The 12,163-nt window shown below is 48.6% G+C and overlaps 1 protein-coding gene across 1 annotated transcript in view; it reads right to left on the reverse strand.

Moving 5' to 3' along the window:
* ANKRD42 (ankyrin repeat domain 42) overlaps nt 1-12,163 on the reverse strand; it is a gene marked incomplete at its 5' end in the record, with an annotated part of 18,853 nt that overhangs the window by 2,469 nt on the left and 4,221 nt on the right. The window contains 6 exons of the mRNA XM_015407164.1: nt 166-324; nt 568-730; nt 4,359-4,485; nt 6,457-6,626; nt 9,452-9,557; nt 10,966-11,091. Coding sequence (XP_015262650.1) covers nt 166-324; nt 568-730; nt 4,359-4,485; nt 6,457-6,626; nt 9,452-9,557; nt 10,966-11,091 — 851 coding nt within the window. The remainder of the gene's footprint in view (nt 1-165; nt 325-567; nt 731-4,358; nt 4,486-6,456; nt 6,627-9,451; nt 9,558-10,965; nt 11,092-12,163) is intronic.

Genomic DNA, 12,163 nt, shown 5'->3' on the forward strand with positions numbered 1-12,163 from the left:
CTCCTCCTCCTCCTCCTCGGGGCCTCCGGACTCGAATCTCACTGTTCCACTGCAGACCAACAGGGCTACGTTCCAAAAATACAGCCATGCCCTTGGTGTTGATAAAGGGCCGGCGCCTTTCCTCCCCACGTTCTAAAGAAAGAGCGAGCAATGCACGGTACTCACCACGGAGACGGCGGTTGCGGCAACTGGGGGATTCTCCTCGTGGTCTTTGCCCTGCTGCTCTTTGAGCTTCATAATCTCTTCCCGGTACTCGTCCAGCTGGGCCTCCAGCTTCTCCCGCTGGAGCCGTTCGTACTCCAGCTGATCCTGCAGCTCCCCGACCTTTCTGTCCAAGGCAAAGTGGGGGTGTGTGGGTTTTTTGCTTGCGTCCCATTTACTTTATCTTTAATGAATCCTCCTCTCCTCCTCCTCCTCTGAGGGGCCTCCGGACTCGAATCTCACTCTTCTACTGCAGACCAACATGGCTACGTTCCAAAAATACAGTTATGCCCTCGGTGTTGATAAAGGGCCGGCACCTTTCCTCCCCACATTCTAAAGAAAGAGTGAGGAATGCATGATACTCACCACGGGGACGGCGGTTGCGGCAACAGGGGGATTCTCCTCGTGCTCTTTGCCCTGCTGCTCTTTGAGCTTCATAATCTCTTCCCGGTACTCGTCCAGCTGGGCCTCCAGCTTCTCCCGCTGGAGCCGTTCGTACTCCAGCTGATCCTGCAGCTCCCCGACCTTTCTGTCCAAGGCAAAGTGGGGGTGTGTGGGTTTTTTGCTTGCGTCCCATTTACTTTATCTTTAATGAATCCTCCAGAGCGAGGACACTATTTTGTTCTACGTATTTTTTCTACGAAATGACCCCTGATCAGGGTTGCCGGCCCTCTGACCTGTAGCTACAGTGGGGCTATTGGGGGACCTGCCTCCTTCCTTAAAGGGTCAGCCCCCTTTCTTAAAGCCCCCCCCCACTTCTTCCCAAAAAGCATTTAAAGGGATCTTTTAAATGCTTTTGAGAAGAAACGGGGGGTTGGCGCACGCCCCTCTCCCTCACCGCTTACAAGATTTTGCAGGGATGTCGAACTCGTTTGTTATGAGGGCCGGAACTGACACAAATGTCACTTTGTCGGGCAAGGCCACGCATGTCACACAAAGTACTCTCTAGTACTTTGTGTTACATTTTATGGCACGCAGGGCCTGGCCCGACAAAGTGACATTTATGTCAGATCTGGCCCTCATGACAAACGAGTTCGACACCCCTGAAAAGGGCCCTTCGGCTGATTGTTGGGGAGCACGTGGCCGCCAGTCAGCTGGAGGGCCCTTTAGATCCTGCAGGAGGGGAGGCAGAGTGTCATGTGCCCCCAAAATATTAAAAAATAATGTACCATTTGTACCAGAACTTTTTTTTTACTGAATATGCTTCCAGAAAAATGTAAAAAACAGGACTCTCATCTTATTCTACACATAGTTATGCCCACTAGAATATTGTATGCGAGTTATTGGAGAAGAGAGGAGATACCAATAAAAGAAGAACTAATAAACAAATTACTGGAAGTTGCTGAAATGGACAAATGAACTTTAATCTTGAAAGGACATAGGGAGGACAAATTTGAAGACACGTGGTCAAGATTCTATCACTGGTTCGAAGAACTGAATGATTGAAATGTGATATAACCAAAATAGAGCTTAATAAGAACATTATATTAAATATTGTGCAAAGTTTGGATAGTATCATATGGCGTAGAAATAAGTTTTATGACCTGAGATGTATGGACAACAAATTCTTTACTCAAAGGATGAACGGATGCTCCCGTTTTCTGTTTGTGTTTAATATTGTTTGTGTTTGTTTGTATGTTATGTATGTTTAATAAAAAATTTTAAAATTACCACGAAAAAAAGAGAGTGGTGTGTGCCACCCTCCTTCATTATGGCAAATAATAGCAGCCTCACCAGCCCTGAGAATTCTTGCTACGGGCCTCCCAGCCCTGCTCTATCCAATGGTGGGAGACTTCTGGGGCAGATCCTGGGGAGGGTAGAGTTGTGGGGTGGCATCACTCCTGGGTGACACTCTAGGAATTCCCCCAATCTTTATGGTCTTGGGGGCAAAATCCTAGAGCTTGACTATTGATATGTACATACTTCTGGGTTTTTCCCTCCCTCTGGCTGATAATATTAGTGCAGGTGGGAGAATGAAGGCGGGGACAGGAGACTGACCACTCCTACGGGCAAACGGCAGCCCTGCTGTGTATGAACAAGAATACGGTCGCAGCATCGGTGGTGGGGGAGCAGGATGGGCTACTTCAAACCATATTTGAATGCCCTCCCCTTTAAAAAAAAAACCAGGAGGAAACTGTAGCACATCAAGGGATCGGAAATCCCTGATTTGCTCACTTTTTAAAGAGGGTTTTGTTTCACCCGGAGCATTCAAAAGGGCAACAGCTCAGGCACTTGTATAATTAAATCTAACCTGTCTGCCGCTTCGTAACCCAAGAATTGTGTGCAAGGACAGCTATGGCAAAGAACAGACGGCAGAGGGCAGCAAAACAGTAAAGATTAAAGCCTGTGAATGCCCCATCTGTATCTCCAACAGGTCTGCACAAATGGTGAGGGATTTCCCCCCCTCCCCCCCTCCCCAAGATCTGCAAAAGAGTCTTTACCTGTTGTCCTCTCGTATGCATCCTGCCAGCCTGCCCCTCTAAGGAAGGGTGAGCCAAAGGAAAGGGAAATCTTCCTTTGCTTCTCTGTCCCAGCATGCCCCTGTTGCAATAGGGTCCGCCAGCCTCCAGACGGCACCTGGAGATCTCCCACTATTGCTCTCCACAGCCAAGATCCGATGGGGGCTTTGGAGGAGGGGTTCTACGGCATCATATCCTGCTGGGGTCCCTCCCCTCTCCAAACCCCGCCCTCCCCAGGCTCCACCCCCCCCAAATCTCCAGGTCTTTCCCAATCCAGAGCTAGGGACCCTCGCATGCCAGGCCTCCGGGTCTGCCAGCACCTCATGCACTGGTGGAAGAAAATGGGGAGGAGGCCTGGCACGTGTGCTGGAGTTGGGGGTGAGGTTCCCCCACCGGCCAGCTGGCTGGCAGAGGGCAAAAGCCCCCGAAACTGGGGGATTCCCCACCCAGACTTGGGGATTGACAACCCTAGGGGTGGAGAAGGGAGAGATTGACTCGGAATACGAATCTCTCTGGACTTCAGCCGTACTGTTTCCGTTTGTCGTCTCAGCTGTGCTTTTGTGCATTTTAAAGAGACACTCTGATTTCTCCCAGGTACTGTCAAAACAGTTCCAATCGTATTTTACCCCCACTGTTTCACTTAGGAGCCAGTTTGGTGTAGTGGTTAAGTGCGCGGAGAACTGGGCTTGATTTCCCCACTCCTCCATTTGCAGCTGCTGGATGACCTTCGGTTAGTCACAAGTTCTTTCAGAGCTGTTCTTGAAAGAGCAGAGCTCTCAGAGCTCTCTCAGCCCCACCTACCTCACAGTCTAGAGTTGCGAAAAAAATCAGAAAACCACCGTGAACATCAGACCCCAAAAGTATCAATAGTCAGGCAACTTGTATATGCAGTGAACAATGTCTATTTGAAATACATCTTTTATACAGTAAGCAATGTCTGAAATGTATACAGAACAATGCTCCCTCTAAATTGTGGAGTCTTGTGAGCAAAAATTCCACTTTGTGAGCTGCTGGCATTAAAGTTGTGAGCAAGTGATTTGGCTGCTGCATAGATTAGTCTGCTCTGGAGCCCTCCTTCCTGAGCTGAGACAAAAATGTGTGAGCCAGAGGCTAAAAAACTGTGAGCTAACTCACACTAACTCACTTTAGAGGGAACACTGTGTACAATATATCATAATAAAAATCCTATTCAATGTCATTTCCTGATTATTTTCATCATTTCAAATGGAATTGTTCCTCAGGAAATATCTAAATATAAAAATATTTAGTTTTTATTGAAGTTTAAATTTCAGTATTGTTCATTGCATGTACAAGTTGCCTGACTGTTGATACTTTGGGGTCTGATGCTCACGGTAGAATCCCAAAGGTGACCCACAAGCTTAAAATGGCTGGGGGGGACCCCTGGTCTAAGCCACACGCCTAGACTGCCTCTTGGTAAATCAGGCCCTCGTGTCTAATGTCCCTTTCCTGTTCCCCACCTTTTCTCTCTCTTCACTGCCCCTTTGGGCCTACAGCATTTGAAAGCATTTCAGCACCCTTAAGGTCCGTGTTCCACAGAAAAGAAGGTGCCGGAATGCCAACAACCGACTGCCTTCTGCCTCAGTCACTGGTATGACTCGGCCGTCTCACTCTGCCCTAGTTATTCCCAGAGGTCACAACGTTTCGTCGAATTGTCTGGCCGTTAACAGTGTTTCTTACTTTTCGAGTTCTTTCTCGGTTTTCTTCTGCTGTCTGTCTTCTGGGGTTATTCCTCCCAGCTGCCTGAAATTGCTGGTGGCGATTTCTAGGAGCCTCTTCAGCTCTTCGATCTTCTGGTACGCCCTTTCTGGGAGGGGAAACGGTTCTGTTGAGCTTTTGTATTGCTTCGTGGGCCAACTGCCAGGAGTCGTCTCCCCAAAATGTAACAGTGGAAACCCCAGAGTTTCAAAATTCATGACGGTTCACTTGAAGGCTTATTTTAAATGATGACCCTATATTGGGGATCCCCAATGTGGTGGCCGTGGGCCCCACAGCACCCGTAGACACCATTCCTGGTGCCCCCCCACAGGGTTTATAAAAAGTAGGCGAGGCCATGTCTGGCATGTGCCCAGCAGAGCTTCTGATTGGCCGTTGGCATTCTGAATGGCTGTGCAGGTATTTTTAAAGTTGCTTCGGCGGCAGTGGCTACCACAACACAAAGATCTTGCCTTCAATCATGCAGCTAAGCTGTACGTATGCAAGAAGATATTTTAAAAGGTATCCTGTTAAATAAAGATTCTGCCTGAAAAGTTGAAAGGTTACTGAGTTATGCATAACCTCACTCCCTGACATTTTGCAGTTGCTCCGCCCCCTGTGGCAGCCATTTTGTCATTGGCTCCACCTCCTGCGGCAGCCATTTTGTGGTTCCACCCTCCACCCCGTGTCAGGATTCCAAAGATGCCCCTGCTGGCTCAAAAGGATTGGGGACTCCTGTCCTATATTGTGGTACCCCAACTGGCACCCATAGCTGGATAAACTTACTATGTTGCCCAAAGCAAGATACTGTTATCCATACAGCCCTTTCTTGCCAGGATCCGTGGTCCACAGAGCTCCCCCAGATCCCAGAAACATATGCAGGTCAGGGGTGTAAAGGGAGTCAATCTTGTATTCAGCCAAAGAGTCACGATTGAGGCTACATGCCGTTAAGGGCATCTCCCAGTGAGACAACCCTATTCCCATGAGAAAGCGACCACACCCTCTAATCAAGGGTTCTTCTAGTGACTTCTTTGGGACTTCACGTGCCCAGCCCACGATGAACAACCGCTGTTTCTAGGACAACAATTTCGCCTTTCTTTCCACCCGCAGGCATCCCTAGCAATATGGATTTATTCAACAACTAATGAAGTCCTTAATCTGGAAGATAATCTCATCTCCTTCCTATTAGCATGCCCATCGGAGAGACAGGAACACTTTAAATTTCAGTTAAATGATCCAAGTACTTTGGGGCACTAGCAGGAAAAGAGTCCCTGGTAGATTGAGTATGTTTTCCCCCTAGACCAGGGGGTCTCCAACATGGTGCCCGTGGGCACAACAGAAGGAGGAGGAGGAGATTGGATTTCTACCCAGCCCCTCACACCGCTACACCACGCTGGCTTTCAGGCGCTACTGGATTCAAATCTTGCTCATGTACTGCAGGCCAACACAGCTACCCGTCTGAAACTATAATGTTATAGGAACACTCTCAGTTTTTGAGCATCCAAAATGCCCTCTTTGTCTTAGTAGATCAGCCGCTGCAAAGATTAGTCTTCGATTCTACTCCCTTGACCACAAAATATACTAATCGGCAGGGCTCTTTTTGTAGAAAAAGCGCAGCGGGAACTCATTAGCATAATAGGCCACACCCAACAGCAGAAACTCAGTAGGATTGGCTACATTAGGGGTGTGTGGCCTAACATGCAAAGGCGTTCCTGCTACAAAAAAAGGCCCTGGGTTTTGACAACAAACAAGGTAAACAGAATAAGAAGCAAAAGGTGGTTGTGGCTGGATGAGCACACTTCTGGTAACATGGGGGGGTGGCCTAATGTGCCAATGAGCTGTGCTGTCAGGGGTGGGGCCTAATATGCTAATGAGTTCCTGCTGGGCGTGGCCAACTCGGGAGCCAGCCGGAACTCCGGTCCTGTGCGTTCCTGCCCAAAAATAGCCCTGCGTAATCGGTCTACTTGACAACACGGCTATCTATCCACACACCGTTGCCGAGGGGACTCACACCGGTCACACCAATACCATTAATTAGCATTACCCCCCTTCCCTCCCAAATGTGCGGAGGTATCCAACGCACCGCGAGCATCTACTTTGCCCTGCTTGTCCAGGATCACGTCGCCCTTGCAGTCTGTGCTGTCTTCCACGGCGTGTCTCTCGAAGAACCGCCTTTCTTTATCGTCTACCTCCTCGTCGGAGTCGTTTCCCATTTTGTCGCGCAGGAACTCCACAACGGCCAGCTGGGCAAACCTGCACGGTTCAAATGTCCGTTAGTGTGTGTCGATGGGCTGCCCATGCAAATCCCCCCCACCCCCATGGAGACATTTCAGGTCAAGGAAATAGCACAGGTGGAGGGTGAAGCCGGGTCCCCTGAATTTGGGCCTGATCCAGATGAGGAAATGACTTCCCTTGCAGATGATGTGTCTGAGTCAAAGTCAAGTGGGAGGAAAACAGACACGTTGCATTATAATTGTAACATGTAGTTTGGACCTAAAAGATCTCCAGTGAAAGAACCTAAGAAAAGCCCTGCTGGATCAGAGGGTCCAACTAGTCCAACATCCTGTTGCCCACGGCAGCAAACTGGTTGCCTCCAGGTTGAAAGCAGGGCATCCAGAAGGTATGAGAACATCAGAGACGCCAATGTTGGATCAGGCCAAAGGCCCATCCAGTCCAACACTCTGTCACACAGTGGCCAAAAACACCAGGTGCCCTCAGGAGGTCCACCAGTGGGGCCAGGACATTAGAAGCCCTCCCACTGTTGCCCCCCCCCCAAGCACCAAGAATACAGAGCATCCTTTGCCCCAACCTGAGAGTTCATATCTATACCTTGTGGCTAATAACCACTGATGGACCTCTGCTCCATATGCCTATCTAATTCCCTTTTGAAGCTGTCCATGCTTGTAGCCGCCGCCACCTCCTGTGGCAGTGAATTCCATGTATTAATCACTCCTTGGGGGAAGAAGGACTTCCTTTTATCCGTTCTAACCCGACCGCTCAGCAATTTCAGTGAGTGCCCACGAGTTCTTGTATTGTGAGAAAGGGAGAAAAGTACCTCTTTCTCTACCTGCTCTATCCCACGCAAAATCTTATAAACCTCAATCATGTCACCCCTCAGTCGTCGTTTCTCCAAGCTAAAGAGCTCTAAGCGCTTTAACCTTTCCTCATAGGGAAAGGTATTTATGTGCATACTTAGGCCCATAGCCAGGATTTTGTGGCTTGTGGGGGAAATTTTTTCCTGGTAGGGTGGAAGTTCTCAGTGCAGAAAGAAACGCCGTTTAGCCAATAGAAAGTGGTTACCAGGATAGATCTCTACATTGCAAGCTGTCAGCCACTTTAGATTACAGTTCTCAGCTGCTGCAAGTTAATCACTTCTGCCAGCCTAAGCAACAATTCTGAGAACAAGCCAGCAGGTGGGGGTGATGACTTCTCTAGTCAAGAAAGCTAATACTTAGGCAGAAAAACTCTCTTAAAGGAGACCAGTTTCTTGACATAGAGTTAGAAGGGATCCTAGAGGTCACCTACTCCAACCCCCTTTCTCAGTGTGGGAATTAGTCAACTACAGCACCCCACTCTGCTTAAAGGAGTGCACACCTTTTAAAAAATGTTTATAAATGACTGCAAAAAGCATTTACAGGAGAAATTCTTGTGAGACTGTGCCTTTAAGAAAGGGGGCAGAGCCCCTCCCCAAGCCCTGCCGTAGCTACGAGCCTGTGCATACTGCCTCTGAACATTGAGTCTCCATTTAGTTATCATAACTAAAGGCCATCAATGGACCGATCCTCCATGAATTAGTCGAATTCAGCTTTAAAGCCATTTCAGCTGGTGGCCAACACAACATCTGGTGGCAATGAATTCCATAGATCAATTACTCTTTGAGTGAAGAAATCTCCGACTAGGCTCAGGTTCGAATCTCCATTTTTCCATGGAAGTTTGCTGAGAGAACTAAGGCCAGCCACACAAAAGCCTAACCTACCTCACAGGGTTGTTGTGAGGATAAAATGGACAAGAGGAAATCATATAAGCCATTTTGGGTTCCCTAAGAGGCAGGGTATAGGTATAACTTTAAATAAGTAAGTAAATACTTCCTTTTGTCCAGCCTGAATCAACTGTCTAGCAATTTTACTGTCTGTCTCTGAATTCTAGTATTATTGGAGAAGAAAAAGTCCACTCTATTATCTTTCTTCGCCCCATGCCTACAATTAGAAACCTTTAGTAAGTGGGGAACACAGATTCACATCTACTTTGTTAGAAATGAAAGGCAGCAAAAGTTTGTTCAACCTAGGCCCTGTCCACACGAGGCATTTTGGGCCGGGAGAGGGACGGATCGGGGCCGCATCAAACGGGCGCAATCCCACGGCAACATCTGGGAATCGTGCTGCGCCCGTTCCCAGCCCGTCCCCAATCCGCCCCTTCCGGCCAAAACCCGCATCAAAAAAGAACCACCTACCTAGGTGGTTCTTTCCGAAGGGCCGCATCACTGCCGGCCGTGGGATCGCCGGCGCGTCTTTCCGCCAGCGCATCCCCGGCCCCCGGCCGTACTGCGCATGCTCAAGCATGCGCAGTTTGGCAGCCTCCCCCTCCCACTCATCTCTTCCTCCCTGGCATCTGATCGTGCCGGGGAGCAACGGCGCCGCGGCTCAGGGGATCGAGGGATCCCGCCGCGGCGTCTCTTTTTTGGTGCGGCATTTAAAAGCCGCACTTTGCCCTGTGTTTTCCCTGCCGTGTGGCAGGGGCCCTAATTAATCTAGAAAAGTGTCTCTTTCAGTGGAAAAGAGCTCAGAGCAAAATATTCTGACACAGCATGGTGGGCACAGTCACAAAATGGCTGCCACTAAATGGCTGCCACAGGAGACAGTTCCCACCACAAAATGGCTGCCACAGAAGGTGGAGCCCACCACAAAATGGCTGCCACTGGAGGCAAAGCCCACCACAAAATGGCTGCCACAGCTTGCCTTCAGTTATACCATGAAGAACCTTGTATTGTGGTGGCAACTGCTGCCAAAATGTTTTTTTAAAATCTGCACAGCCGACCAAATCTGTAATGGTCAGTAACCTCAGCTGACCTCACTCATTACCTCCTGGCAACATCTTTTGGTGACTCTCCCACATCATTGGTGATGTTACAATTTGCTTCTCTATCAATCAGCCACTCTATCAGATTCAAATGACCTTGTCCGGCAGCTGAAGGGGGGAAAAAATAAGCCATGAAAAATGAGTTTCTTTCTTGTTAGAACTTAACACATGACCCTTTCAATTGCTTCAATGTGATTAAGAAGTTCTCGGGGACATCTAGCAATGCAACCATGGCACCGGAGGGTAAATCAGTTCGAAACTGAGATGGCAGTCAAAATTGAACATAGAACTAAGTACATTTATGAAAGTAATTGTGTTAAGGATTCCCAATTTTATGTTGTGAGTTGGCCAAAAGAAAGAAGTGTGTGTTAAAATTCGGAGCCCGATCCAGAGGCAGGGTAAAGGTATAACTACAGGTACCATAGAGTTTCCAGCCCTATTACCAGAGCGTCACCCAGCTATGTGCCCACGTCACATCTGGGCGACGGAATAGTGCAGCGCCTGTGTTCCAAGCAAGAATCTTCCGGCGGGGAAGCATGTGTCCCCCGCCGGATCGTAGGTAGGTACTTGGCAACCGTACCCCAACCTTTTTAAGCCTGCAGGTATCTTTGGAATTCTCCGCAAAAAAGAAAGAAACTGTGAGATAACTGCGCTAGAAAATATTTCAATAACTATCACAAAATTATACAAAAAAGTGTACAGAAAATCATATAAATGCATGCAAAAAAGTGAATGAAAGCCTTACATACTGCGAGTAGGTATCAAACATTCCATTAATAATCATTGATGTATCATAATTTAATTGCAAGAAATTCTCTGAAAGAATGTTTCTGGGGCAAAGACAAAGGTATAAGACATTATACAAGCACTTTGCCCCAGAAACATTCTTTCAGAGAATTTCTTGCAATTAAATTATGATACATCAATGATTATTAATGGAATGTTTGATACCTACTCGCAGTATGTAAGGCTTTCATTCACTTTTTTGCATGCATTTATATGATTTTCTGTACACTTTTTTGTATAATTTTGTGATAGTTATTGAAATATTTTCTAGCACAGTTATCTCACAGTTTCTTTCTTTTCTGCGGTCTGTTCAGTGACTGTGACCATCATTTTTGAGCCATCTTTGGAATTCTGACACAGTGTGATGGGCCCAGCCACAAAATGGCTGCCGCAAGAGGTGCAGGCAGCCACAAAATGGCTGCCACAGCTTACAGCTTACCTTCCATGAAGATTCTGGTGCTGGGGTGGCCTGACAGTAAATCATGAGAGGAAAGCCACAACTCTGTAGTTTGTGGCCTTCCAGAAATAAGGACCTGAAGGGGGTGTTGGTTTAATATGATTAGAGAGAGGGAAGGCATAACCTTCGCTGGCTCAGTCCTTTATGACAATTTGATTGGTCCTAATTGTTTCTAAGTACTATACCGCTAATTTTGGGACGCTTTTAAAAAAATATGAGAGTGAACGATCCGGTAGAAAAGCAACGGTGACGGGGAATGGGGGTCTTCCTAACCTTTGTGTAAGAGAGTCGATCCCTTATCGTCCCGCTCGTTGATATTGATGACTCGGTTTTCCAGCAAGCATCGTATGGTCTCGAGATCCCCTCTGAAGGCGGCATCATGGCCTGGAAACATGACATCTAAGTGGTGACGGAAACAGAAACAGATATATTAAACCGAGAGCACTGCGGAACAGAAGCAGAAGCACTCTTCCGGGGCAGAATGCAGGGTCCTAGGGAGCCATTTCTCCCCCCACCCCCCAGTGCTCTTGCACCATTAATAGATATGTTGGAAAAGGAAACTTAACAGGTACGGCTTTACCTCTGTGTGACGATGCTCTCGGGGCAGCGCACCTGGTGCTCCCCTCCTCTGGTTTATCGGACTGGCCCCAGGTCACCCAGTGAGTTTCCGTAGCAGAAACTCACTGGCTCCTCTCCTGGATGTTCCTGCATGCATGCTTTGTGCACACACCCTGAAGTGATGTCATCGCGCTAAGCGCATTGCGGGGGGACACTCTAGCGTTCGGCCAAAAACTCTATGGTCACCATAGAGTTTTGGGCTGGATGCTAGAGCGACAACCCGCAATGTGCCCAGCGCAATGACGTCACCTCTGGGTGACATCATTGCACCAGGCATGTCGGAGCCACGGAGGTCAATCGGGGGACCGAAATCGGGGGGAAACCCAACCCCGTCGGGGGTGGTGGCAACACTAATAGCAGAGGGGGCATTTCAACCTGGCTCTCCCAGAACCTAGTCTGACATTCTAAGCAAGACACCATGCTGGCTCTTGGGGATGCCAGCCTCCAGGTGGGGCCTGGGGATCCCCTGGAATTACAGCTCATCTCGGGCGGGGGTTTCCCCACCCCCCGGGGGGACTTGGCAAGCCTACCTCTGGGTGACATCATTGCACCAGGCATGTCGGAGCCACGGAGGTCTTCGGAGGTCGATCGGGAGACCGAAATTGAGGGGAAACCCACCCCTGTCAGAGGGGTGGCAACACTAATAGCAGAGGGGGCATTTCAACCACTACCATAGGAAGTGGTGGCGACTACAAGCATGGACGGCTTCAAAAGGGAATTAGATAGGCATGTGGAGCAGAGGTCCATCAGTGGCTATGAGCCACAAGGAATAGATAGGGGCTCTGGGGCAAGTGATGCTCTGTCTTCTTGGTGCTTGGGGGGGGGGCAACAGTGGGAGGGCTTCTAATGTCCT

The sequence above is a fragment of the Gekko japonicus genome, unplaced genomic scaffold (assembly GCF_001447785.1).
Source record: "Gekko japonicus isolate JY-2015 unplaced genomic scaffold, Gekko_japonicus_V1.1 scaffold4074, whole genome shotgun sequence".
In the NCBI taxonomy this organism is placed as follows: domain Eukaryota; kingdom Metazoa; phylum Chordata; class Lepidosauria; order Squamata; family Gekkonidae; genus Gekko; species Gekko japonicus.